The sequence below is a fragment of the Lemur catta genome, chromosome 19 (genome assembly GCF_020740605.2).
Source record: "Lemur catta isolate mLemCat1 chromosome 19, mLemCat1.pri, whole genome shotgun sequence".
Taxonomy (NCBI): Eukaryota; Metazoa; Chordata; class Mammalia; order Primates; family Lemuridae; genus Lemur; species Lemur catta.
Window position 1 is genome coordinate 9,839,573 of NC_059146.1, and position 27,984 is coordinate 9,867,556.

The following is a 27,984-nucleotide window of genomic DNA, read 5'->3' on the forward strand; positions in this document are numbered from 1 at the left end:
TCTGTTACTCCATGTTTTAGTCTTGGAGCAGGTTCTTATTTAGAGCATTCTTGGAGTTGGACCTAGTTGTTCCTCTTTCTTTTCTTTTTTCAATTTGTGCTCTTTAAATTAAAAAATAAAAGCAATGAAGGGCACAACAGAAATTTGTATTATCCCTAATAGTTTTTCCCAGAGATAAGATTTAATTATTGTAAGATTATTAACTAATTATTAAGATTATTAGCTAAAATGGCGGCTCCATAAAGAACACACATAATTTCTGTTACACGTGGGATCTTCAGAGCATTTCTAATGAATTCAGAGCATCATCTAATTCCTAAAAGAGTACTTCTTTGCACTGAAGAGTGTTCTCTGTTTGGCTTCAGAAAATATCTAAACCTTTTTTTTTTATTTGTTTCCCTGGCACCTCTCTTTTGGCATATCCTGTTGGCAATACGCTTATAGAGAATTTCCTGGAAAGCAGATTATTTTGTTGTGATCCGGAAATACTTTTGTCTGGCTACTAAGTCATGCTTTAAACCCAGAACAAATGACAGAGCTAAGCACACTATGTGAAAATGCCGAGTCTTTAAACTCATGAAAGATTTTTTTTTTGGTTTGTTTGTGTTTTTCTTTTAAAAATGATGCAAAGTAAGCAAGTGATGAGTAGGACTATTTAACTTAGAAGTACAGTGATGTTGATTTTTGGCAAGAACTTGAGATAGCTGGGAAAATATCAAGAAAAAACAACTTTTATCAAAAGGCAAATTAGTTTTTGAAGCTGGTGTTAATTGGCAGCCAAGGTGTTTCATTACGAAGCTGAATTTTTAGCAGTTGTTACTTGGTTACTATGAAAACACCAGCCAGAAGAAAACACTGCAGTGTAAAGGGTATTTCTCCCATCTCTCCCAACCTCTCTGCCAATGTGTCAATAATGTAGGTCCTGTTTTAAAACACTTATGTGCTGCCTAGAAACTGTGTCTATGTTGGCTGTTTATTCAACTTTATTTCTGGATTAGATGCATATTTCATAATGAATGGGTTCAGGGATGGTCACTTTCAAACTGCAGGTATTGTATTTTTCTATTTTGCAATTCTCTGTGTTTGAATGAAACCCAAGACCTTATTGGGAGAACTGTGTTTTTTCTTTGTAACCTACAGTATTAAGCAAGCCACAGGAAATATATAAATTGTAACTACAGAGAATATTCTTTTGGATGAAGCAATGAGAACTGTGATACTTTGTCTCTATGTGTGTGTACCTACTGGTGATTTTTTTTTTTAAGATAAAACCCCTGAGAGCCGTAGGTGGTGAGGCCCAACTGTTTATTCCCCTCCCTAATGGTAAACAGCAGGAAGAAGTTTTCTTTTCATATGGGAGTATGTTTACTTTGATATTTTCCTCATTCTGACATTTTGCTAGCTGGCTAAAAACCAAATTGGTTTGCTCAGTGAGTCCTCAATGACTAGGCAACAAATTATTGGATTGTCCTGTCTATAGTCATCCTTTTAATCTCTGTTGTGTTCAGTATCCAGTTTTATGGTGATATATAGAAAAAAAATCATTTTCTCTGGGTGATGTGGTAAAACCGTTGGTTTAAATTACTTACCAACAGTTCTGTAGCTGAATCATTTAATTATGTGATCATAGTCTTATTGCCGCCTGTGCTGTTGACTCTAAGAAGCAAGCATGGCTCTATTTGTTGTCCTTCATAACAAGAACAGGTTTTCCTCTTGCCTTGCAAAATCTCAGCTAGGGTTTTACAGAACAAAATAATGAATGCTTCTGCTGCAGCATGTCACAGGGGAGGCTGGGACAATACTGAACTCATGCACACTGCTGATCCTTGCTTGCTGGGCAACATGTACACCTGGATTTCTGACAGCTCTGTGGGTTCACTAGAGACCTCTGTCATTCTTTTCATCCTCTTGTAGGCAATGGTCGAGACAGTTAACAACCTCCTCCAGCCGCAAGCTCTGAATGCATGGAGAGACCTGACTGCAAGTGATCAACTACGTGCAGCCACCATGTTGCTTGATACTGTGGAGGAAAGTGCTTTTGTGCTGGCTGACAACCTTTTGAAGACTGACATTGTCAGGGAGAACACAGACAATATTAGTAAGTAGTCTTTGTGGTGCAGAAGGTCCAGAGACCCTGGCATAGCAGAAGAGAGAAAAGAGAAAAGGGTCTCTGCTGTCCCAGATATGAGTAATGCTTTATTTCAATGGAGAAAAGTTGTTCTTTTTCTAAAATAAGGAGAGTATCACCTGTCATTGCCTTAAAAGGGTTTAAAATCATGTATGTTATATCTTCCTTAGGAAATTCTAATATTGGATATATTAGCCTCACTTAGAGTGAGGTCCATCTGTCTTTTTAGAATTTTTATGTATGTATATATATCTATGTACATATTGTACAATTTGAAATCGTATCCTCTTAAAACACGGCTTATGGGTTATTATAGTTATAATAGGAGTATCTCTGAATTATACACTGTAAATAAATAAGTCACTTGAGTGAAGATAAAATAATATTTGATAATTGTGTTATTTGGCTCATAAAGAGTATAAATCTGTTTTTATTGTGGGTTAGGATATAGTTGACAGTTTCATTTCAGAAGATTTGATAAAGCTATCTCAAATTTATTAGATTTAAAGATAGACCAATATTGATATGATAGTACAGCTCTAGATTATAAAAGGATTTTTACCTAATTCATAAGATAAAGATTATATTTTGAAAATTAAGGGCAATGACTCTATATAAAGACTTGGGCTTGCATTTTAAATTTTACGCTTTATTATTGATATAGTTGTATTATTTACATGATTTTAATAGCTTTGATTTGTATTTTGAAAAAAATTAAAACACTAACAATATACTTTCTTAAGATTGAACTACTATAAAGTGTGACAAATAAAACAAGAATTCCAATGTTTTGATTTTAGAAATACTTCAGTGATTGTAGCCTGGGCATGTTTCTCAGTGAACACTGATATCTCTTTGCTATTAACAGAATTGGAAGTTGCAAGGCTAAGCACGGAAGGAAACTTAGAAGACCTAAAATTTCCAGAAAACATGGGCCATGGAAGCACTATCCAGCTTTCTGCAAATACTTTAAAGCAAAATGGCCGAAATGGTAGGTTAGAGTTTATTTTTTAACCTTGATGAATTGAACCTTAATCTATTTGTTGCTTCTGGCTTGGAATTTTAGATCTACTGTCTGAGAGCTCTTCCTTTCTTCCTCTCACTATATCATTCTCTTTCTCCTCCTCCTCCTCCTGTTTCTTATCTACTGCACAGTAGGTATTACAATGATACCTATTCTGCAAAATTCTCAGTCAGATTTAGAAATTATTCCTTTACTGTTCAGCTGTCAGAAACTTGAATATGAGGGAAATTACAAACACCAAAATCCAGATGTTTGAACTTTTTTTCCTCAAAAAGAGTAACTCTCACTGACTTTGCAGATTTCACTTACAAATTTTTTAGTAGAAACTTTACTTGTAATTTTAAAATAACATTTTTTATTAAAATTCTTTCTGAGAGTATTTCTGTGCTTTCTCTTTGCAAAGCATATATAAATTTAAATGGAAGGAGATGCTTTTGGCAAATGGAACTGGTAAACATACGTCAGCTTAACTTAGTACTAGATTGAATACACCGAAAATAATTAAAATTCAATAGATAAATAATCTCATAGAGAAAGTAAGTCCCAAGATTCACTAATATTAAAATTTCAAAAACATACTTTTTTCCAAGGAACTGAGATCTTTTAACCAGTTAGGAGATAGGAAGACGACCGCAGGTTGCAGTAACCAACTCAAAGCTGATGTTTCATATTTCAGGATTAACAGTTTTAAAAAAAGATCCCTTTAAATAATAGCGAGAAAAACAAATTCTATATGTTGTCATCAGAATACAATGCTTTATAAATGTTAGAAATCCTATAAAACTGAACTTATAAATTATTATTATGTTGCTCACTTGAGTAAAGGAATTTTTGAGGCAGCAATAAGATTCAACAGAGCAAAATCAGATTCCTAACTTAACTTCCTAACTGGTTTTCCTGCTTCCACTCTTGTCCCTCAGCAGTATAACTTGTTGACACAGGGTTCTTCCTGAAACGTAAATCTGACCAGTTCACCTCCAGTAACACTTAGAATGAAATCACATGACTTAACTAGCTGTCTTTAACATGTTTTCTGTGATCCAGACAGACTAGGCTTGATTCTGTTCCTTGAATATACCAAGTGTGTTCCTGCACCAATTTTTTTTTTTTTTTTTTTTTTTGCGCATTTTCTTTTCCTTCTTCTTGGAATGCAACTTTTAGATTTCTTTGCATGGCAGCTTCTCCATCATTTGCTTCTTAGAATAAATCTACCTCTTTAGGGAGAGCTTTCCCCATCTCCTCTAAGTAGGCCACTCTTTCCCAATCATTCTTTTCCCATTGGCCATGTTTATGCCAATGCTTCTTTATAGCATTAATGTACTTACTATTATAAAAAAGTATATTACTTTTCATCTACCTGCTTATTGTCCAACTCTCCCTCTAGGCAGTAAGCTTTGCGAGAGCAGGGACCTTGCAGGGTCCTTGTCTAAACTTGTTTACTGATATAACCCCAGTACTTGAAAAAGTGCCTGGTACATCAACACACTCATTAAACACCAAGCTAATGAAGACTGAAATATGTTCATATTAGTCATGTGAAGTTGTATGCTCATTTATTTTATTGCTTACTAAATTTATGTATAGTTGGTATTTTTTAAGTTTAAGCATTAATTTTGGAGCGGAGAATTTGAAAGTTCCCAGTGCCTAAGTGCACTGTTAAAACAAGGTAGGATGACAACATGATACCAATCCCATATGTGGAAATTAATATGAATTATCAACCAATTATAAGCCAATTAAAATAAAAGTTGTTAATATCAGCAAGAAAAATGCATGGCTATTCCTAAGTTTAACCTTCTAAAATCAGCATTTTTATGCTAAATATAAAGGGAAAGAACTAAAATTAAATTAAATGTTACAACAGATAAGAAGTATTTACTGAATTGCTGTGATTTGCCCAATGCTATGTTAATACTTGCAGATTAGATAAGAATGCCATCTTCCTTTATGTAGCTCTCCTCATAATCTCTTTGCTGGATGACTGAGAGGATAATGGATTTATCATAGAATCACTGAGAAGCCTGGATACGCAGGCCCCAAAAGCATACCAGGGCAATGAGACTGACAGTAGCCTGCACCGTAGCACAGACTCATTGCTGTGAAATGTCACTGCTATTAAACATGATCTCTGGATGCAGTAAATGCAGTGCTGCTGTTGCTATACCACCTGCTGCTTGTGTGTGTCACAAGTTCCACATCTGAAGTCTGAGCCTTCTGCATCTGTCTGCCTGTGTCTAGTTGAGGTGTCCAGAGAAGCCTCTTTGCAAGGCAAGCTTAGAAAGCAAATACATGTCTAGTTTGCACCTATAAATCCCTAGCAGGAGGGAATTTTCCAAACATGAGAACACAGTTTAGATGTTGGACAGCACCCCCCTTCTCAAAAAAACACATAATTTTTTTTTTTTTTTCTGTCTTCCCACTTGACTCTTAGTTTTCTCTTTCTCCACTTGACTCTAATATTCAAAGACAGGTCACTGTCAGACAGTGACCTTTAAAGAACATGATAATGGAGTATAAAGACAAGTAAAGATTTTGAATCATTGTTGTTTTTTTATACAGTTGAGATATAACTTACATACACTTAATATACACACTGTCAGCATTAAACTTGCAGTACTTGACTGTTGTACATATCTCTATAATCATATAAAATGAGGAAATAAATTTCTTCTATTACCCAGCATACTTCCTGGTATCTTTTACCACGCTCTTCTCTGACCTCCTCTCCCCACCTAATGAAATTTTCTTCTCATTACTATTTCTATAGACCAGTTTGCCTGTTCTTATACTTCACATAACTGGAATCATACAGTATGATACTGGCAACCTGCAGCCTTCTGATTTCAAGATTCTTCTTTTTTAAGCACCAAAGGAGGCAAGAAAAGCTTCATCTTTCTCTGCTGCCCCTCTTTTATTAAAATGATTTGTTCTGCAAAATTTGGATTCGGTCAAAAGGCCGTACTTAAGGACCTAGAAGGCCACGTTTCGCCTTAAGGCCGCAGGTTCCCCTCCCCTGGATCCTTTAACTCAGCAAAATATATTTGCAATTCAGGAATGATGTTCCATCTATCAGTAGTTTTTTCTTCATTGATGCACACTATATTCTATTATATTAATATGCCATAATTTATTTATTCTCCTATAAATAATAATTGAGTTGTTTCCAGTTTGGGGTTAATATAAAGAAAGATGGTAGAAACATTGTTATACAAGTTTTTTTTCTTCCTGTGGATGTATGTTTTCACTTATCTAGGAAGGGTAGATACATGTTTAACTTTATGAGAAATTGCCAAACATTTTTCCAAAGGGTTGAACTGTTTTATACTCCCACCAGCAGTTGTTCCATATACTTACCAACATTAGTATGGTCAGTTTTTTCATTTTCAGAAATACTAGTGAGTATGAAATGGTATCTCAATGTAGTTTTAATTTTTATTTCCCTAATTACTAATGATGCAGATCATTTTTCATGTGTTTATTGGCCTTTTATTTATCTTTTTTCCCAAAGTGTGTGTTTATGTCTTTTGTCATTTTAAGGTTATTTTATTGTTGAGTCGTAGAAATGCTTTATATATACATGAGTTCTATATTTATTTATATTTCCAGTCTGTAGTTTGCGTATTCATTTTCTTAATGATATATTTTGATGGAGACGAATTTTCAATTTGGATAAAGTTCAGTGTACTATTTTATAGTTAATGTTTTTGGGGCCCTGTCCAAAGCATCTTTATCTTCCTCAAAGTTCAAAAATATTACCCTATATTTTATTCTAGAAGCTTTATGGTTCTGCTTTTTATGTTTACATGTATGATCTATCTTGAATTCAGTTGTGAGTATATAGTGAGATAGAGATTGAGGTTCCATTTTTTTTAAATACTGATAGGTAGTTGTGTCAGCATAACTTGGCTCGCCTCATGAATGACCTGGCACTTTGGTTGAAATGAACGCTTGATGTTTTCAATGAATACATATTACACAGGTTTGTTTATCATCTAACAACTAATTTAAGTAGAATGTGCAAACTAATCAGAGTTTTTGTCCATTTATAATTCATGTTTGCTTTTATTATAGGAGAAATCAGAGTGGCCTTTGTCCTATATGACAATTTGGGTCCTTATTTGTCCACGGAGAATGCTAGTATGAAGTTGGGAACAGAAGCTATGTCCACAAATCATTCTGTTATCGTCAATTCCCCCGTGATTACAGCAGCAATAAATAAAGAGTTCAGTAATAAGGTGTATTTGGCTGATCCTGTGGTGTTTACTGTTAAACATATCAAGGTAAGACAATGGCATGTTAAGTTTAGTTGTTCACATTATATATTCCTTATAACATGAATATTAAGTATATTGTCTTTTAATATTTTTTCTATTATTTGACATAATTCATTATCTAGAAAATGTAGTGTTGATTTTTTTTTTGAAGTGACATTTGGAAGAAGAGAATAATTCTTGTATATCTATTAATAAATACTTATAGTAAAAACATTCATAGATGAATTTATAAATGCTTCTCCATAATTAAAAAGAGTTAGCACAAGTCTAGAAATCTAAAGTACAGTATGACTATAGGTAAAAAAAAATGTAGTATATATAGGAGTCGTGCTAAATGAGTAGATTTTGGCTGTTCTTGCCACAAAAACAAAAAAATGGGTAACTATGTGAGATGATGAATATGTTAATTTTCTTCACTACAGTAACCTTTTTATTATCTATATGTATTCTATAACATCATGTTTTATCCCTTAAATACACACAATAAAATTTATTTTTTTTTTAGAAAAGGACAGTGATACCTTAAATGGAACTGGACATGATTTCATATGTGATATTGCAAGCAGTTATATCTATGTGAATATATATTTTTGTGTACATAAAAAAATACAGTTGTATAATAAATTGAACAAAGATTTCTAAAGACCTCCTTTCAGAATTTAATTGTTTAGAGCAATTAAGTTCTTTACTGAGCAATGTAAAGTAATTGACATGATTCTCAAACATTGATACTAGTATTTCTTTAATATTAATAACTAAAAAAAAAACAGTGAACCCACCTCTAATCAGATGGAACAAATGACAACATATATTCAATTTTTGTTAGAACTGACGAAGCTAACTTAATATAAAAACACTGGTAGACATCTCCCCCAAAATTGGAACAGAGTATTCAGTTGTGTTAGATGTAAAGAAAATGCCTACCTAATTTACACGATCATAAAGTAGTTATTGGCTTCATTGATTTTTTTCCCCCTGTAGCAGTCAGAGGAAAATTTCAACCCTAACTGTTCATTTTGGAGCTATTCCAAGCGCACAATGACGGGTTACTGGTCAACGCAAGGCTGTCGGCTCCTGACAACAAACAAGACACATACTACATGCTCTTGTAACCATCTAACAAATTTTGCAGTGCTGATGGCACATGTGGAAGTTAAGGTAAGATATACACTGTAAAATAAAATGCTTTAATGTACAATCAGGTTGCTAAGTATAAATAGTCCTAATTATATTGAAGTCAAAATACAATGTAGTGACAAATGCCTAAATATACTGTGTTATTGGGAAGCAAGAATTCCAATTCAAGACATACACGGTATACCTGAAGAATAAAGAGGAGGTTGGAGGTTTTATAAAAAGGAGACATGTTACATATCATTTTTCCCGACAGTTCACTGTCACTAGAAAGTTTTGGGGAATTGGCAAGCTTTGCTTGGTGAGTGACTGGCAGTAGCTAAAACTAGTCTTAGAGTTGCGGCAGGTTGCCTTGTAGCTGTTAGGTGAATCTGGGTTCAGGTTACAACCGGCAGGCTCAGCAGCCAGGCTTGCAGAGAATTACATTCTTGGAGCAATGTCTTGTGCCCTGAGTGCTTTTTACCCTTGGCCTCTCGACTGTTTTAATTGGATATGACAGAAACAGTATAATTTGTATGATTAACTTTCACACTGATTACCAATTGGAAGTGAGCTGAAGAATTCAGTAGAGCTATGGCCATGAAGGGCCTAATGTGCAAATTTAGAAGGCTTCACATTTGCATGTCCAGAGTGGAAGTCTGAATATCCCACATATCACATGCCCCACGTGTCTAAACATTTGCAAGTAATAAATAAAACCAGCAAAAAATGAAATACATCCTGACTTAACAAAGTATACCTTAATAATGACTGAGGACACAAAATCTGAATTTAGAATTCTTTGAATCTGCACCTATATGTGGCAGTGTGGGGAGAGCCTGCCCCCGGCTCCCAGGAGGTAGGTCAGCCCATCTGCTTCAGAAGTATGAGGCCCAGGTGGGAGCTCTCCTCCCAGGGTCTCAGCATATACCTGTGGTATCAGTGTTTGCTGTTATTCTATGGGCAACTAAGAAATGATGGCTGTCATCTCTAAACAATAATGGCACCAGCCACTTTGCATTTTAGATACATTATTTCCAATACTGTGTGGATGCTAGACATAAAACCTATCGGACTGGATATAGTGTGACAGTTATTTCAATAAGTCATGATAAAGGAAGCCTAGGGCCTAGTCAAAGGCTATTGTGGTAGCCATGAAGAGGATTTATATTAATTAATATATAATAATTACTGTTTCAGATATATTTATGACATAAAAATCCCAAGGGCTTATTACCTTGATTATAGAGATTGACAAATGCGTTAGTAACCCTGTTGCCAGTAAAAATAGAGGAAGTAATAATATATAACACATTTTAAAAAGTGAGAACTGTGACAAAGTTTTTAATCTACCTTACGTCATTGATCCAAATGATGTCATCCAAAATTTTCTTTGACTCAACTTTAGAGAGAGATGGAGCAGGTATCCCAGAGAGAGACCAAATTCACGACATGTCAGAAACTTAAGAGTAAAATTACCTTACCTGTGTCAGCACAGTTCAAATTTTGATCTTCAAAGGAATACAAACTCTGTTTTGTCAGAGCATCACAAATTGATCCATCTTAGCTAGGCTGGCTACACTAACAAATGATAGATTTAAATCTGAAATGTGTTGCTGCTGCTCTGGGATTCTACTTTTCAGCCTAGGTAATGAACTCAAGCTCAGAAAAATGGATCAAATTTGAGGCAACGACAATATCATTTTATGCTCAGTTCATTGCCTAACAACCTCTCCCCAGTCCATTATGTGAGCATCATAACTGTGACCGTTATTGTGTGTCAACAGAGATAAAATAAATGAAAATCAATCAATATGCTCCTTTAGCAGTCAGTCACACAGCATGGGTGTCCTGGATTTCTTGTATCACAAACTCTTGGTGATTGCCTGAGCCAGTCCCGTTTTGATCTCACAACATGATTTTGGCACATTAGTGATCAACAAAAAACACACAACAGACTGATCGTCTGTAGAGATCCAAAAAGAAACCCACTAACCAGACTTACCTTAAACTAATTTCTAAAACAGAATGGTCTTTTATTCTTGCACAGTGAGAAATACGGCAGCTAGTTGGAATGGATATTTTTGTCTGCTAGTTATCACTTTCTAACTTTATAGGAAAATTTATAAAGGAGACAGAATTATATTGGAGAAGTTTGCTTGACAAGTTTGGAAAGAGAACAAGAAGAGTTATCCAAGTAATCTTGGTCATTCCTGATATCAAGCTATGGTACCCTGATGCGTCTGTCTCCACCCCAGGACTCTCCCAATGCACTGAATTGCTTTTATCTTCCTTCTGTGTAATTTCTGATATTTAGTCAATACTTCCTTTATTCTCTTATCAACATTTTTGAGCAGCTAAGTTAACCACGATGAAGCTATTGACATGTTGGCTCATACACTGTAGATTCTCATTAAATGTAACATCCTCCTTCCTATTTGTCAGATTTATTACTAGAGTCCAAGGATTCCAATGGAAACTTCTCGCCCTCAAACTTCTAAAAAAGAGGAGTAGGGATGGGGAAGAAGGGCAGAGAATAAAAGCTGCAGCTAGAATTATAATTTTGATAAATATTGTGCATGCGAGAGATCTAGGTTGAGTGCTCCTTATGGCTCCTTATGAGAATCTAATGCCTGATGATCAGTGGTGGAGCTGAGGCAGTGATGCTAGCGCTGGGGAGGGGCTGCAGACACAGATTATCTTTAGCAGAGAGGTTTGACTGCACCGTAAATGTAATGTACTTGAATCATCCCAAAACCATCCCTCCCATAATCTGGGGAAAAGCTGTCTTCCATGAAACCAGTCCCTGGTGCCAAAAAGGTTGGGGACTACTGCTTAAATCCATTGTGGTTATCCCATATCAAATATCAAATGTACTTTGAAGCAATTTTTTTAAAAAGTATGTACAAATAAGTAAACAAATTTTGTACTTAATTAGAGATGGATTTCTGTTGTGGATAAAATAATTTCAGTAAAGAAACACCTCTCAATTATTAGAATTAAAACATGTGAGAACTTTTATATAAAGTATCAGTTACACCTGCCCAATTCCTAGTCCATAGATAAGAATAACTATGTTGCAAACTTGTTGACGGTTTTCCATATTCTATCAGTAATAAGTAATCTCCTTATATAAAAGAGGGTTGCTTAGTATTTTAATGCTACTATTTTTGTCTCTTGGCTACATTTATATAGTAGTTCATAATTTAGAATTGACCAGGACCTTAGAAAAACTAAATTAATATTTTTTGTACAAAGAGCACTCATGTTGCTATAAGGAAAACTAATCAAAGTTTTGTTTTCATTATTTCTGAAATACTGAAATTTTTGAAAAACAGAACTAATTATAATTCGAAAAAGGTTGAGGCTTTTAGTAAGAGTCAAAAGTAAAATTATCTTACAACTTCTTTTTATTTCATTTGGTTTTTTTTTTCATTCATGCATGCATCACAGATTAAACATACTCTCTGCCTTCTGCTTTCCATATGGAAATTATTGTTTGTAATGTTTCACAAATGTTACCATTTTCTGGTCTGCATGTTCAGAAATCACTGCAGTTGCTCAAATTTAAAGATTTGGAAGTCTGCTTGGTACATAATCAGTACTCAGTAAAAGTTAACTTTTTTTCATGTGTTCCTAAAGCACTTTGTGTAACTCTTATCACTTTATATTATAATCATCTCTTGAAATGTATTTGTCTTCTCTAGACCATGAGTTCCTCTTGATAGGAATTGTCTTTTGTTCTTGTTTGCAACCTTAATCCCTTGTACAGTGTGTATAAAACAATAATTCTTGACCAAATGGACAATTCATTAAAAGAAAAACCATGGTAGATGGTATGTGACCTCTTCAATATCCAAGAGGTGTCTGGTTTTGCTTTGTCTTCCTTCTTGTTTTTAAATGGTTGTAAGTGTAATAATGCTGATGTTGTAAGGATTTTGTTGTTGTTTGATTAGAAACCAGCTGCCGTGAGGGTTTATCTCTGAATATTCAACTATGCTAACATCCAAAGAGCCTCTACTTATAACTCTCCAGAATTACTACAGTAAACTCCAAGGTGGCAACACCACTGGTTACCTACTTGTGAGTTCTCTCTAATTTCGTCTAAGGAAATATTTGTCTTCTCTTTGAGACACAAAAGTAACTATTACAGAAATTTAGGTAATGTAATTTGATCCTAAACTGAGATATAGTATTTATGATATTTTAAAACCTTTTCATGATTGGAAGTCACCTACAGATTTCTCTGTTGTTCAGCAGAATGTTAAAACACTAAATCCAAGTGCCTGTCTGTCTCATACTGGTAATTCTCTTTTGTGAACACCCTTTGTCAGGGGACTATTTCAGTTTACAGGAACATAAGTTTCAAACTAATTGAATTAGCATTTCTACTGTGGTTTTGTAGAGCACTGTAACAAATGCTTTAGAAAAGGGTCTTATAATTTATATTACTAGCTCTTTTCTCTACTGGCATTATAATTCTTTGGGAGACTAAAAAAAGAGTCTACCTACTCTCCTGTCAGTTCCATTTGACATTGATTTTTATTATCTTTAAAAGCCTTCTCCTTCCTTGGTTTGATGATTGCATCTTTTTTTTTTAAAGTTTAGTATATCCTATTACCTCCACCCCAACTTTGTCCCAGTCTAAGTATAGGCATTGATTTATTGTTTAAAATCATTATATTTCTTTCTTAATATAGCATTGATTCAAAACTGTTGCAATTTGGAAATTTTTAATTATATACCATGGATTCTGTGTGTTGAATATTTTATAGCTAGACTTTTTTTTTAGGCTAGAAGAAACCACTAGGTAGTTTTACACTGTAAGTCTCCGCAGTTGCACGTGAAAGTACTTGTTTTTCAAAAGGAATATTTTTTTAAAGTCTAAAAAGAAAAGTTACTCTAAAAGTTTAAGAAATGAGGTTTGTTAGTGGAAGATAAAATATTTAGTGTATAATGCTAAAGGTTGCACACCTCTATTCCCAAATTTTTATGCTTATTTTGTATTTTGCTATCCATAGTATGATGGAATTGAGGTAGAGTTAGAGATTAAAAATTATAACTAATATATAATACTTTAAACAGTGTATTGATGTAAGGAAAGAAGCTAGATAATTTGCAAGTTGAATACTTTCCAAATACGGAAAATTTCATGAGAAGAAAATTCTTTAAAAAAAAGTAATGTTTTGTTATATTACCTTGAAAATTAACTTTATCAAAATAATTAACAACCTTTTAGCATCAAGAATTATTCTTGGATTTTCTCACTGAAGATTTTTGTAGTAATATCTTTCCTTCATAGATTTATTAGAATTTGAAATAATTTATTTGCTAGTTTGCTATTTTGTTGTCTACTTCCTCCTCTGGACTCCCAGCTCAGTATTAGAGGCAGGGACCTGAAGGCCTGGAGATTGTTGGCCTTTCAGATCATCTGCAGAAAGACTCTTCCAGGCAGCTGGAACAAGACTGTGAACCCAGGTTGGTTTTGATGAGTTTGAGGAACTGCAAGGAAAACTGTGTAGTTGGAGTGGAAAAAGAAAGAAAGAGTATGTAAGCAGAACAGGCCGGAGAGTGTAAGACCAGAAACAAGACTTTATAGAACATGGGAAGGACTTTGGATGTGGGTTTTGCTCGGAGTGCTACGGAGAGCCACGGGAGAGTTTAGAGCAGAGGAGCAGCATGACATATTATGTATATATGTAATATACTTAATGTTTTACATGTACCAGTTTAATATGTATTTGTTAAGAAGGACACTTCAGCCATGTGCAGACCCAAAATGATGCACATACTTCATGAAAGTATGGATCAGTTTTTGCATTGATAATTACATATTTTGCAATATAGGTTATCTTTGTATTTTGACCCTCTAAATATTAAGCTCTTTCAGATCAGTTATCGTATTTATTCTGGCTCCATACCTATCTAGAACTAGGTCTTAACAATCCGTGATTTTATAGAGTTGGTTAAATGTTTGCCCAGGCTACCAAGAAGCAGTACACCCTGTTTACTTAATAAAAATGACATGTTCTATCTTCTTCACCCACCCATGGCCTTTCTCCCATACCAGACACTTGGAAACACTTGTCTTTTAATTTCTCAGGTCATACAGAGTATTTAGAATTACTTCCCACTTGCATGCAATGGGCAAAGACTGGCCATTTCAAAATGTGAATGAGTGTAATGGGAGGATTTTCTTCCCGCCATCATGCCTCCTGAAACATCACCTTCAACTTTAATGCTCTTTTGTGTATTTCCTATTATTAAACAGGAAATAAAAAATGCTGCCTCCATCACTTCCTCTCATTACAATGGACCACCCATTGCCTAGCCTCTTTTGTTTCATTTCTGATTGCTGTGAATATAGGAAATTATTGGAGGAAGAAGACGAAAGTTCTGTGGATTCTCCTCTCTGCAGATCTTTGCATAGGTCAGGGACAAAGAGGGAAAAGGTAACCTACCTAGAGATAGAGAGAAGGATATTCTTTGCATCTGTTTGAGGAGGTAATAGGCAACTAGTTTGTGGTATATCTTCTTAAGTTCATGGAGAGAGGAGATGTCCAAAATCAGTTGTAGAGAGAGAGAGAGAGAGAGCAGCTGAAAATTATGGATTTGGAGAAAAGCAAACCATTTAAAATTATTTCATTAATTTTTTCCCACTCTTTCACAGAAGTTTTATAGAAAAGTAGAAAGAATGGTACAGTAAACATTCATATAGACCTTTTTCTGAATTCACATTTAAATTTTTGACACAGTGGACTGTCAATTTAGTGTGTCTGTGTATATGTATATATATTTTGCTGTATCATTTGATGTTCTGAAAGTAAATTGCTCACATTATAATTCTTCACTCCTAAATCCTCCTGCAATTATGTTTTCAGACCATTCTCTTTCTACCTTTAACACACACAAGATAGTGAACTTTGATACAATACTATCATCTACTATATAATCCATAAACAGATTTTCCCAGTTTTCCCAATATAGTCATTGTTTTTTCAAGCAGGATCCAACCGAGGATCACACATTACCCTTAGTTGTCATGTCCCTTTAGTTTTCTTTAAAGTCTTCCCTCTTGTTTTGTCTTTTCATGAAAATGATATTTCGTAGAGTCCAAGCCAATTGTCCTGTAGAATATTCCACAATCTTTCTGATTTCTTCCCCCATGATTAGATTTGAGTTAAACATTTTTGGCAAGAATACCATGTAGTAGATGCTATATCCTTCTGATTTCATCAGGGGGCCCCTTATTGGCATTACTAAATTTGATCACTTCATTAAAAAGTTAAATTGTACAGGAACATTGAACTTTTCATAATGATGAGGAAACTATGGGAACATATTTGGAAACTTTGTTTTATTAATCTAAATTTCTTTATTTGTAATGTACTTATTCCACCCTTTATTTGTTCCTCAAAGAGTTGAGTACCATTTTTATGAAAGACAAAGCTTACAGTTTATTTAGTAATACAAATAAGTAATCAGCAAAATCAGTATCTTGTGGGAATGTGTTACAGTTGCAGTAGAGGATGCTGACAGAACATGGGAGAGACCCTTAACTAGACCTTGAGGGGTCAGGGAAGATGCCCTAGAACAGCTGTGCCCAGCCTTTTTGGCACCAGGGACTGGTTTCATAGAAGACAACTTTTCTATAGATCTGCGTGGAGGGGGAGGGGGGATGCAGGTAGAGCTTATGCAGTGATGCGAGCGATGAGGAGCAACTGTAAATACAGATGAAGCTTCTCTCACTCACTTGCCTGCCACTCTCCTCATGCTGTTCAGCCCCAGTTCCTAAGTTTCATGGAAGATAATTTTTCCATGGGGACTGGGGGTTGGGGACCGTAGCCCTAGAGGAAGTAACGCAACTGCCTAGGTCATTTCGTTTAAGCAAGATGAGACTGACAGAATTGTAATAGCATGGCATACGGCTGGATTTTTTTTTTGCAGGTTTTTTTTCAGTAAATTAAATATTCTTTAGTAGTATTAACATGCTTCCTTTGATTTTTTTTTTTCTGGCTTGTAGCAGAATTTTTGAACAGACAGATCTGTGGTCTCATACATAACTTGGATCTTCACACTTACAATTTTTAGGTTATTTATCATGTTCAGTAAATAAACTTGGCTAAAAATAGCAGCTAGAGACACATCTACAATTATAGTGAGAAATATTTTGTAAGAAATAAGTAATCAAGTATTTTGTAAGAATGAAGTAATCAAGTAATCAAAGGTAGAGACTGAGTGAGGACTTCGACTCTCAGAAGAGCCCAAGTGTCACAAGACCCTTAGTAACAGGGATGAACATCTTTTCTTTAATGAAGTATGTAAATCATCTTGTTTAACCCACAGCATCACAACAGGCATTGTTATCACAATTTATAATTCAGGGAAGTAGGTATAATAATTAAAAATCAGGAGGCTTAGGGTCCTGAGTCTAGTTCTTTAAGTAATTGCTTCATATTCTTAGGCAAATCAGCTGAACTCCTTGTGACCATTACTAACTGCTTAAATGAGACTAATAAAAGTTTTTCTACAATTCTGTCAGAATTATTTTGAGGATCAAATAATGAGATCTATGAAAATTATGTTGAGAATTATAAAATATTCTGAAAATATGATTGATTTATTAATTCACTATTTAACAGGCCTGAAAGTTCTTAAGCTCTTGATCTGGGGCTAGGGGTTGTTAACTGTCCATGCCTAAACATTTAATTGAGTTTCTAATTAAGAAATAATGATTTTATTTGCCTCGATTCAGATAAGCTTTCCCTGAAAGAAAGAAGTTTAAGCCAGGGCTTTGCCTTGGATTTAGAAGTGACAGACTCCTTTTTTTTTTCCCCCCACTGTGAAATTTTCAAATAATAGATTTGTGGCAAGATATTGTTATAATTATGTATAACTTCCCAACTCTTCAAAATATTGGTTGTATGGACAATGTGAATGCTAACAATAGCATTATCACCAACTTTAATTGTAAGTACAATCATGAATCAAAACTGAGAATCTTCTTCAGTGACTTGGTTTCTTTCCCATTAGGGTGAGATAATTTTAGAATTGCTTAACTGAAGGAATTTTTTTTTCTAATTTTAAATATAATTATTCTACCTACCAATTTATCCATGCTTAGAAAAACATAACCAACCAACCAACAAAAGAAACAAAAATCTTTTCATTCTAATGTTCTAAAAATATTCTGAATTGCTTATACTGCTCTTGGTAAGAACTAGTTGAGGTGTTTGCTGACTATACTGCATTTGTTTCAGATCGCAAAAGTTTACTTCGTTTAACATGGACACAATTCACTGATTGTTTTTCTTTTTTCCTGGCCTATTTCATTCCACTATGTCTAGTAAATAAAGTTATAAAGCTAGAAAATTACTGGACTCTAGAGGAATTAGGCTAGATTTTTCGGAATAGTGATTTATGTAGCTTTCTAAGAAAGAGAATAAGGACAACTTGTATAAATAAGATTTTAAAAGCATTTGAACAAAAATATGGCTGAGCTAAACCACTTTACCTATTTGTTATATACAATTCCAGGGACTGCCAGTTTACTCTGTGTCTCATTACTATGTAAGCATTACTATTTAAAGATCTCCTATAGGTGGTTACTTGCTGATTTAAAAATTCAATTCATAGAACTTTCAGATGTTAAAATTGTCTTAAAAAATTTAATATTATCTCAATTGTCACTAAGCCTGTGGGATTATTTTCTCCAGAGTTATTATCTAGAAGACTCTTATTCTGCTTAAAATGCAATAAATTTATTCATGAGAATAGAAAAAAAAGCCTAATAAATATCCCGTTTCTTTTTTCCGAAATTGTTATAGCTAAGAAAACCAAATTAAAAATGGAATAATGGAATTAAAACGAGCTGTATGTATGTGCATATGTGTATAATTACATTAATATTTTGTTTTATTCCGTACCCGACACGTAGTAAGCACTTGCCTTTAGTTCACTTGCATTGCTAGAAAGGAGTGCCTGAGGCTGAGTAATTTAGAAAGAGAAGATGTTTATTTGGGTCATGGTTCTGCAGAGTGTGCCTGAAGCATAGCACCAGCATTTGCTTCTGGTAAAGGCTTCAGGAAGTTTCTACTCATGGCAGAATGTGAAGGGGAGTAGGCATCACATGGCAAGAGAAGGTGGGGGGCGGGGGAGCGCCAAGCTCTTTTTATCAGTTCTCACAGGATCTAATGGAGCCAAAACTCATTCATTACTGTGAGGACAGCACCAAGACATTCATAAGGGATCCACCCCCATTACCCAGACACTCCTGCCAGCCCCACCTCCAACATTGGGGATCAAATTTCAACATGAGATTTGGAGGAGACAAATATCCACACTCTGTCAGAGCCCCATCACTCTCCTTAAAAGGAATCTACCAAAATTGTATTAGGTATTTTTGGCCTTGGTGCAGTCTTTTACATGGCTTTTATCTAGGTATGGAAAATTACTTTCTCTATTAAGCCTAATTTGTCTTTAAAAACTTTTCTTTCTCACTGTGGTAAATTTACCTTTTCTTACATGCCAAAGAAAAAGACTCTGTGAGAAGAATGATAAAATGGTCAGACTAAACGTATCTGGGTAACTCAAGTCCAGTATCTCTATGGTTCCCTTTCCTTACTGTTCAGCTTCTCAACCCATTCTGTATCACCCAGCCCCTCTAAGAAGTATTTTCAAAAGCTGTTTGTGTGTGTACGTATGTGCTTAATGAAAAGAAACTTAGGTAAGTTACACATTTTATCTGAGAATCAAGAAATTTGCCGCATGATTCCCAGCAAACTTTTTTTTAACAAAACCCCTGGGTGTAATCATTGCATTCAAAGAAGAGTCAGGACATTCTTACCTATGCAAGCCTGGCCCTGCACACTCCTAAAGAACTCAGTAGACAGTTGATCCTTGACCTACAGTGGGGTTATGTTCTGTTATATCTACTGTAAGGTTGAAAAATCATAAGTCTATTGTATGTCTGGGCCCATATGTAACTGGTCCCAAAAAGGAATATAGGAAAGAATTTGTGATCCTCCCCCTTGTTCATGAAGTTATTAAGAGCATGGAGTATTTAGGTTGACCAACTTTTTAGACAGCCAACTGGAAAACAGCACTACCAGACCAAAAATGTACTCAATACACATGCATGTATGTGTTACTACTATTAAGCAGTGACAATCAGTAGTACTAGAGGTCCTTTTTTGTTAGTTATCCCATGGTGGAAGGCAGAAGAGCAAGAAAGCATGCATGCAAGAGAGAACAAGAGGGCAATAGAAGGCCGAACTTGCTTTTGTAACAAGCCCACTCATCATAACATTAACCCATTTCTGAGAGAAGAGACCTTATGACCTAATCAATCACCTGTTAAAGATTCTACCTCTCAATACTGCTGGGGACTAAGTTTCCAACCCATGAACTTTGGGGGACACATTCAAACCATAGCAGATTCTAAACAAGTTACAGCTTTAGCAAAGAAATGAAAAATTCCTGTTTAACTTGACTGCCCTTTTCCAGTGACATTTTTGGAAACAATTTTAAATCCCCAAAATGAGTCCCTTTTTATACTGTATGAGTTTTTGTCCTAACCTACATAGAACTTCACGCAACTCAGGTAGAGTCATTTCATCTTTTCCCAGATTCCTTATAGCTTCTTCAGAGATCACCAGACAATTTTAGAGAAACCTCCTGTACATTTCTTTTTTTTCCTTTTGGTTTATTTTTTAAAATTTTACTTAAGACATTCACAGCTAAACATCATGTATGTTTCTGTTTTATTGTAATCTTTCTCTTTGTTTTCATCAGTCATGTATTTCAAAATTAAATGGAGACATTCTTTTTGCCCCACACTTTGAAAATATAATTTTACAGAAGTTCAGTAGGTTAACCTCATTTTTATGGCCAGCCACAATGGTAGCTGTCTTTTAGGCACATATCTCAGGAGACTATCTCCTTCTATTTCTAGAAAGTCAAAAAGCTTAGTAAGTGCTTTCTACACATTTTAAGGAAACTGAAAACTGACCAAAAATTTTCCTTATGAAACTTCAATATCACAGGTAGGCAAATCATATACCTTTTCATCATTATTATATAAAGGTGCACAAGGCATTTAGTACGTAAGAACTATTCATTTTCACTTGTAAGAAGTGTAAAGGCTGAATGAAATTTTTCAAAATTTACATTTGCTCTGTCTGTCAGATATGTAGATAGGTGAGGGAAGTCTATATTTGGACAAGATGCTAAGTCTTTTATGTCTTCTGAAGTTTCAATAAGATCTTCATAGAAATCAACAAGATGATTTGAAATGCCATTTTTCAAATCAAAGTACCTAAGAGCTAGAGGGAACATTATTTTCCATTGCAGCGATTCAGCATATCACTTGATATTCTGTCAAAAGCATAATCATTATTAAGATCTGACAGAATCAGCTCTACACTATAAGGGGCCAGCATACTGCTTATCAAAATTCCCCCTTTTGTTTACCCTCAGGATTTTTTTAGTTGCAACCTCTGAATCAGGTGCGTAGAGCTATCAAGGGAACTGAACAAAAATGCATGCTTATCCTTACTGTATACTCAAGCTAATTTGATAACTGCTATTTTCAAGCGAGCATTGATGTTTTTTGAGGGGAGATGAAAAATAGTGGGTTTATTTACAAAAACATGCCTGTCTCATCCTAGACTTGTAAGATTTAGTTTCCATAGGTGCATTCATATCACCTTCTCTTTCATGCCTAGTCCCCAATTCATTTCTGCATATTGTGCAGTATGCTCTGTTTTGATTTGCTCCCTAACCTAGTTTCATGTGTCTTTCCATGTGTCTTTAAAATAACACAGTTGTTTAACCTTCTTTTTCAGTATTGTCATGCTAGCTTTGGTGTTAGCCATACTCTTGTCACTGAACTGTTAGAAAAAATGATCACAATATTTACAATATAAACATTAGCACAATCTTGATATCAAGCATAGCTGTTAATTCACAGGCAAAGTTAAAAAGGAGCTCAGGATCACAATGCACTTAAGTTGCCTAATTAAGTCACAACACTCATAGTGTAGCAACAATGAAGGATCCAGTATTGGGACCACATATCATGGTTACTGACACCAGCAGTCAGGGTAAAACCCAGCAGGAGCCACTAATGAAGGTGCATCCATTCAACACTAAAAATACTGTTGCTTTCAGCGTCTGTTTTCTAGGCCATCCTATAGATTTTGTATTTTCTTCCAACCTTCTTCACTCATCTCTGAAATCTGGGGCTTTTTATATCTTGGAGAGGGTTTTCCCAAGATGCACAACTTTAGTACTAAAACTAGGACAGTACTAAGCCAACCTGGGCACTTGGTCACTCTATTAATGGTATCTCTACTGCATACTAGTTGAATGATCTCGGGTGAACTACTTGTTCTCTATGTTTCGGTCTCTTCATCTGTAAATTGGAGATAATAATAGTATTACATCATAGTGTTTTATAGTATTAAAATGAGCACCCTAAGAAAATAAATAAGCAGTTCTAATAGAATCTGACATTTTGAAAGTTATAGGTTAGCTATTATTATTAATCACTTTATTTAACTCAGAAATGCTAAGGATGAAATGCTCGATCTGCCCAGCTTCATTTCCTGTCTTCATCTTTACCCCAGATATTCCTAAATTCCTTTCTTATCTACTGATTGATCATTTCATTTCCTTTAAAAAATTCCCATCGATCATAAATTGCTTTTTAATTAATCAGTGTGAACCATCCCTTCTCATACCTGTATCTGGGTGTAACCCTCAGCTACCATAGACTACTTAGTTTCCCACGTTTTCTATTATTTCCTTTTCTGTCTCCTCCATTACGGTAGTTTCAGATCTGTTTCACCATTAATTCAAAGCAAGGAGATCTCAAATAACTTAGAGTGTGCTAAGCATAATAATTATGCTTCTGAAATCAAAGAGATTTTGTGGAATAAGTTCTGTCCAAAGGACGGTTGGATATAAATGCTTTTGTGTGCTCTTATAATACTTGCTCATGTTTCTCTTTTAAGCAATGAAAGCCTGAAAATATTTAGATTGGTTTTTCAATTTAATTCAAATTTGAAAATTGTGGGTAAGTTGTTTGGGTTAATGTGCTATTTAAAAAAAAGGTAAGAAATGCAATCATATTGTCGTTCTTACTGGGTTACCAAACTGTGACTTTCATCCTGGTCTGCAAAGGAAATTCTAATTTCTTCAGACCATTGAGCCTTTAGTACTTTCCCAAGAGCTTGTGGGGTGACTTTTGTGTCTCATGACCTGGCTCCCAGGAGTTAGACCCGTGCCAGGAACTTATTTCACAGAGTTCATGCCACATTTATCAGAAAATAGGCTTTCTGGAATCCTACAGCCTTCATTGAAATTTATGATTCAAATCAATGTTTTATGCCCATGGATATGTTAGTAGTAAAGTGAATGCTTATACGTTTCCATAAAAAAAGAAGAAACTCATATTAGCTATATTATAAATATTTCAGAACAAGATGTGTTTAAGAGGCAATTTAAAAATCATATTATTGCACTTTAACAAATGTGGCTCAACATTAAAATAATACATTATTATGCAGAAAGTAAAACAGATTCTTGATAATTACTGGCCTGCAGTTAATAATTATTATAGGGTGATTGTTCAAGAAGTGTCTGGAAAATGCTTTTCTCTAATATTATTTTTTAAAAAAGAATAAACTATCCAGACAGGTTCAAAAGTAATTCTTACAGGTTGTATAACGTTTGGAAACCCTTATGCAGTTAATATAAAAAATATTTTAAGATTCATTTCTCTATTCTCTTTACTGACTTGATTTTTTGACAATAAAGTTAGAAATACCAAGATTTCCAATCAAAAAGAGATGCATTTATTCAATCAACACATGAATTGCAGACATTTCTCTAGAAACTGGGGTATTGATGATCAGAAGAGATGAAATAACTTATTCTCTTGGAGCTTTCTAGTGGTGGGGGGACACAGGAAAAAAATAAGAAAAATAAATGAAATGTATAGTTTAGGTAAGTGCTGAGGAGAAAATAATGCAGAAAAAGCAGTAGAGAGAGTCAGAATGGGGAAAGGTGTTTTAGATAGAATGACTGAGGAAAACCCTCTGTTGAGAAGGTGACATTTGAATTAATAACTAAAGGAGGGTGACAAGTAAGCCATGTAGATATCTTTTGGAAGCACATACCAGGCCAAGGTTGTGTCAAACGCAAAGACCCTGGGGCAGGAATGTCCCTGACACATTCAAATAATGGAGCAGGCCAACTGGAGTGGAATAACTAGAGGGAGAGGATAGAAAATGATGTCACAGGGGTGCAGGTTTTAGGATTGTGTAGGCCTTTGTAAACACTTTGGTGTTTATTTTCATTGAGATGGAAGTCATTAAAGCCTTTGATTATAGGAGTGATATTGTCTGACTTATATTTAAAAAGAATCTTTCTATTCTGCTGAATATCCAGGGAAGGGGGATTAAGGTCACAGTTGGGAGATCAATTAGGAAGCCATTCAAAAAAAATCTGGTGGCTCCAACCAAGCTGGTGCAGTTGAGATGATGAGAAGCTATCAGATTTAGAACGTGGGGCCCACAAGATTTTCCACTGGATCAAATGTAGTGAGTGAAAGAAATAGAGGAATCAATATGTGCTAAGTTTTGGGCCAGAACACTTCAAAGAATGGAGTTGCTATTTACCGAAATGGGGAAAACAAAGGAAAGAACAGATTTGGGGGGATGTAGGGAAAGAATAGAATAAGATGAGGACCTTAGTCTTGGACATAGAATATTTGCTATCTTATTAAACATCCATGTGGTGATTAAATGAATGCTAAAGCTATACTGACATAAGAGGGTTCAGCTCTAAGGCATTTGGTCTAAGAGGAGTAGGAATATATTCATTTAAAACTAAATTTTTTTAAGCACTTTCTGGGTCAAAAATATTACTAGGTGCTGGGATATAATATTAATAAGATGGATATGATCCATGCTCTCAAGGTACATAATGGTATATAGTTTAGTGTTATTGGTGGTTGAGTTATATAGTGTTCACAAACACGGAACCTCAGAAATAGAAATATTTGATCCATTATCAAATTGTTACGACTATACCTAGCAGTTTTCTTCAGTTGACCGTGGCGTTTGATTTTTTTCATGCACTAACTTCCTGGAAGTTCTGTGCTGGCTGACTGTTACTGTATAAAGAAGGCTCTTTATACTTACATCTCTTATTGGCATTTAATGTTCATTGTTCGTTTCATCTTACTGGTAAAATTCAAGTGTTGAGTTATATTCGAGGGGCACTGCTCTCCCAGTATAGCATACACATAGGTGCTTGGTGTTGATGGTTTCCTAGCTAAACAGTCATACCTGAAAGGTAAATGAGTCACCAGGCTTTTTTGTTCTGTGTTTGAGTGTTACGTACTTTTGCTACTGACGCTTTGAAATAGGGTATTCTTCTGTCAATAACTCTGCATGGGGTTTTTGAAGGGTCTACTGAGGCACTGAGTACAGTAAATACACTTCTAATAATGCAACTACCCAGACAAAGATAGGAGTTTTTTGGTTACTTTTCTTTTTTTCTTGTCTTCTTCTGCTTCCTTTCTTTTTTTTTTTTTTTTTTTTTGTTAGTGTTTTAGGTCGTTATGATACATTCGAGAAGGTATTCTACCTACCATTTTTCCCATTATGAAAGACTGCTGTGCTGAACATTGGTGCTTGATACTTAATCACAGCATTTTTCCTTTGAGTCAAAGAAGAGAGAAAATAGCCCTCTGTTCAGGGAACTAGGTAGCACTAACCACTCTTCACTCTCAAATAGTAAAAGTAATTTAAGCTATCAGAGACTCAATACTGCTTTAGTAGTATCCTCTAGAAAAAAAAGCAGTTAAAGCAAAATTTCATGTGGTTTTCTTTCATGATTTGAGCTCCTTCTGAGAAATATGTTAAGAGTTATGCAGGAATATTTCAAAACTGTTTCGTTGGCAGTGTTCTAGCTGAGGTCTTCGTCAAATAACAACTGTGAAGTCATACCTGGCAGTATGAGAGGTGCTTTGATTCAGGTTACAGCATGGTGGCTCACTTCTAAGAATTTCTGCATTCAGAATAATCTTTGAAAGCATGAAGCTTGAAAAATAATAAAATAGGAAGGCTGGATATTTATATATTTTTAAGTTTGGCTAACTTAAGACAAGTAAATGTGGTAACTTTTCCTGAAACAAAAGTCAATACGTATGATCTACATGTTGCAAAAGCATCAATCAGAAACACTTCTCTTTTTTGTCTACTTAAAATTTTTTCATGTACATGTTTATACTTTTACTACTTTTGCATATATTCATAAAGATCAGTGTCATTGATGTGTGTATTTTAAAATTTTACATTAATGACATACTGTGTAGATCCTTTTGCTGTTTGCTTTTTATAAAAAAAAAAAAACCTAATATTAGATTTTTCGAAAGTATCTGTGGTTGTAACTGTAACTCTAGCTCACGGATTTTCTACTATTCTTTAGAATATCATTGCATAAATTAACCTTTATTTATCCATTCCCTACTGATGGAAGTTAGGTATTTAGGGGTTTTCAAGAATCCTAGAAAGTAAAGAGAAATTGACAGGCAATTTCTCAACCCTGCTCCACCATCTTGGTACATCAATGTGTTGAGCCGCTATAAATTCTAAACCTTCACAGAGGTTGTTTTGGGTAGAAGTAAACCACTATAGGGTGGAAACAGTTTTGAATCTTAGAACAAGGACAGAAATGAAGTCATGGATGACCAAGTACGTGGTAAATGTGGAGCTCACAGTACTATTCTAACAGAGCTAAAACATGCAGTTTCAGTATGGAAGTTTTCATGAACTTTTCCTTGTTTCTTAGCTCCACTGTCTGTTTTATGCTGCTCTTTGGTATAGTAATTCTGAATATATATTTTCTGTCTACAGATAATAGGCTCTATTCTTGCAAAACCTTTCGAGGATCAAACTTTCTGATCTCCTTAAGCCATTCAATATGAATATAAATCCAATGACTATCCTCAGCCTTTTAGATCTCCCCACCAAATAAATGGTACACATATGTGGGTATTCATCAGAATTAACTGGGAATCTTTATAAAAATACATACTTATAAGACTCAACCTTGGAAATTCTGATAAAAGATTCATAAGACAAAGGAATTGCTTTTTTAATAAAAGACCCTTAAGTGAGCTGAAATACCATTTCCCTATGTGCATACCTTAATTTTTAAAATATTATTCCTTAGGAGTTGTCCAAATTTAGTTTTAAAAAAAATTATATAGATTTTTAAAAAAGTTTTACTTTGAAGTCTTTGGCCAGAATTAAGTAGATCTACTTCAACTACTTGTATTCTGAAAATGTATATAGTTAAGAAAGGAGCAAAGCCCATTGTCATCTCTGAATATCAAACTGATTTATACCTCAGAGAAGAGATTAAGTGCTTTGTCTACGGAATAGAAAATCCAAATAATTAAGTTATTTTATTCATGGTGGGTGTGGAGAATACTTCCTGCATTATTAAAATCATGTTTCCTGAATCTAGGTCCTTATAAAACTTGATAACTGGTTATGTATAAGTGCAACTTACGGCTTTTTTGTTGTGTTTCCAGCACAGTGATGCGGTCCATGACCTTCTTCTGGATGTGATCACGTGGGTTGGAATTTTGCTGTCCCTTGTTTGTCTCCTGATTTGCATCTTCACATTTTGCTTTTTCCGCGGGCTCCAGAGTGACCGTAACACCATCCACAAGAACCTCTGCATCAGCCTGTTTGTAGCAGAGCTGCTCTTCCTGATTGGGATCAACCGAACTGACCAACCCGTAAGCAACCTGTATTGATACTAGTAAAGAATTTTTCCACTTCCACCTTTCCAATACCGCCAATAGCAGAAATATTCATTCTCTTCCCGTTATCTAAGATAGATGCTAATTTTCACATCTTACCCAGTGTTCCATTTTTCATGTCCCATTGTCATAAAGAAGCAGTGAATGATATGAAAGAGGTGTATGCTTTTATATATATATATAGATTTGGTTTTTAGAGTGGTTTTTGCTTTACAGCAAAATTAAGCAGAAAATACAGAGATTTCCCACATACCCCTCCCCCTACACATGCATACCCTTCTCTATTATCTACATCTCCCACCAGAGTGGTACATTTGTGACAATTGATGAACCTACACTGACACATCATTATCACCTGATTTCATAATTTACATTACAGTTCACTCTTGGTGTTGTACATTCTGAGTTTGGACAAATATATAATGGCATATATCTACCCTTAAAGCATAATACAGAGTATTGTCACTGCCCTAAAAATTCTCTGTGCTCCTGCTATTCATTCTTCTTTTTCCCCTAACCCATAGCAACTGGTCTTTTTTGTATTGTCTCCAAAGTTTTGGCTTTTCCAGAATGTCATATAATTAGAATCATGCAATATGTA

The 27,984-nt window shown here is 34.8% G+C and overlaps 1 protein-coding gene across 3 annotated transcripts in view; it reads left to right on the forward strand.

The window, feature by feature from the left end:
* The window catches only part of ADGRL3 (adhesion G protein-coupled receptor L3), a 352,909-nt gene that overhangs the window by 238,931 nt on the left and 85,994 nt on the right, over window positions 1-27,984 (forward strand). For all 3 annotated transcript variants that reach the window (XM_045531770.1, XM_045531771.1, XM_045531773.1), the window contains 5 exons: window positions 1,915-2,098; window positions 2,997-3,119; window positions 7,224-7,432; window positions 8,408-8,584; window positions 27,150-27,359. In XM_045531770.1, coding sequence (XP_045387726.1) covers window positions 1,915-2,098; window positions 2,997-3,119; window positions 7,224-7,432; window positions 8,408-8,584; window positions 27,150-27,359 — 903 coding nt within the window. The remainder of the gene's footprint in view (window positions 1-1,914; window positions 2,099-2,996; window positions 3,120-7,223; window positions 7,433-8,407; window positions 8,585-27,149; window positions 27,360-27,984) is intronic.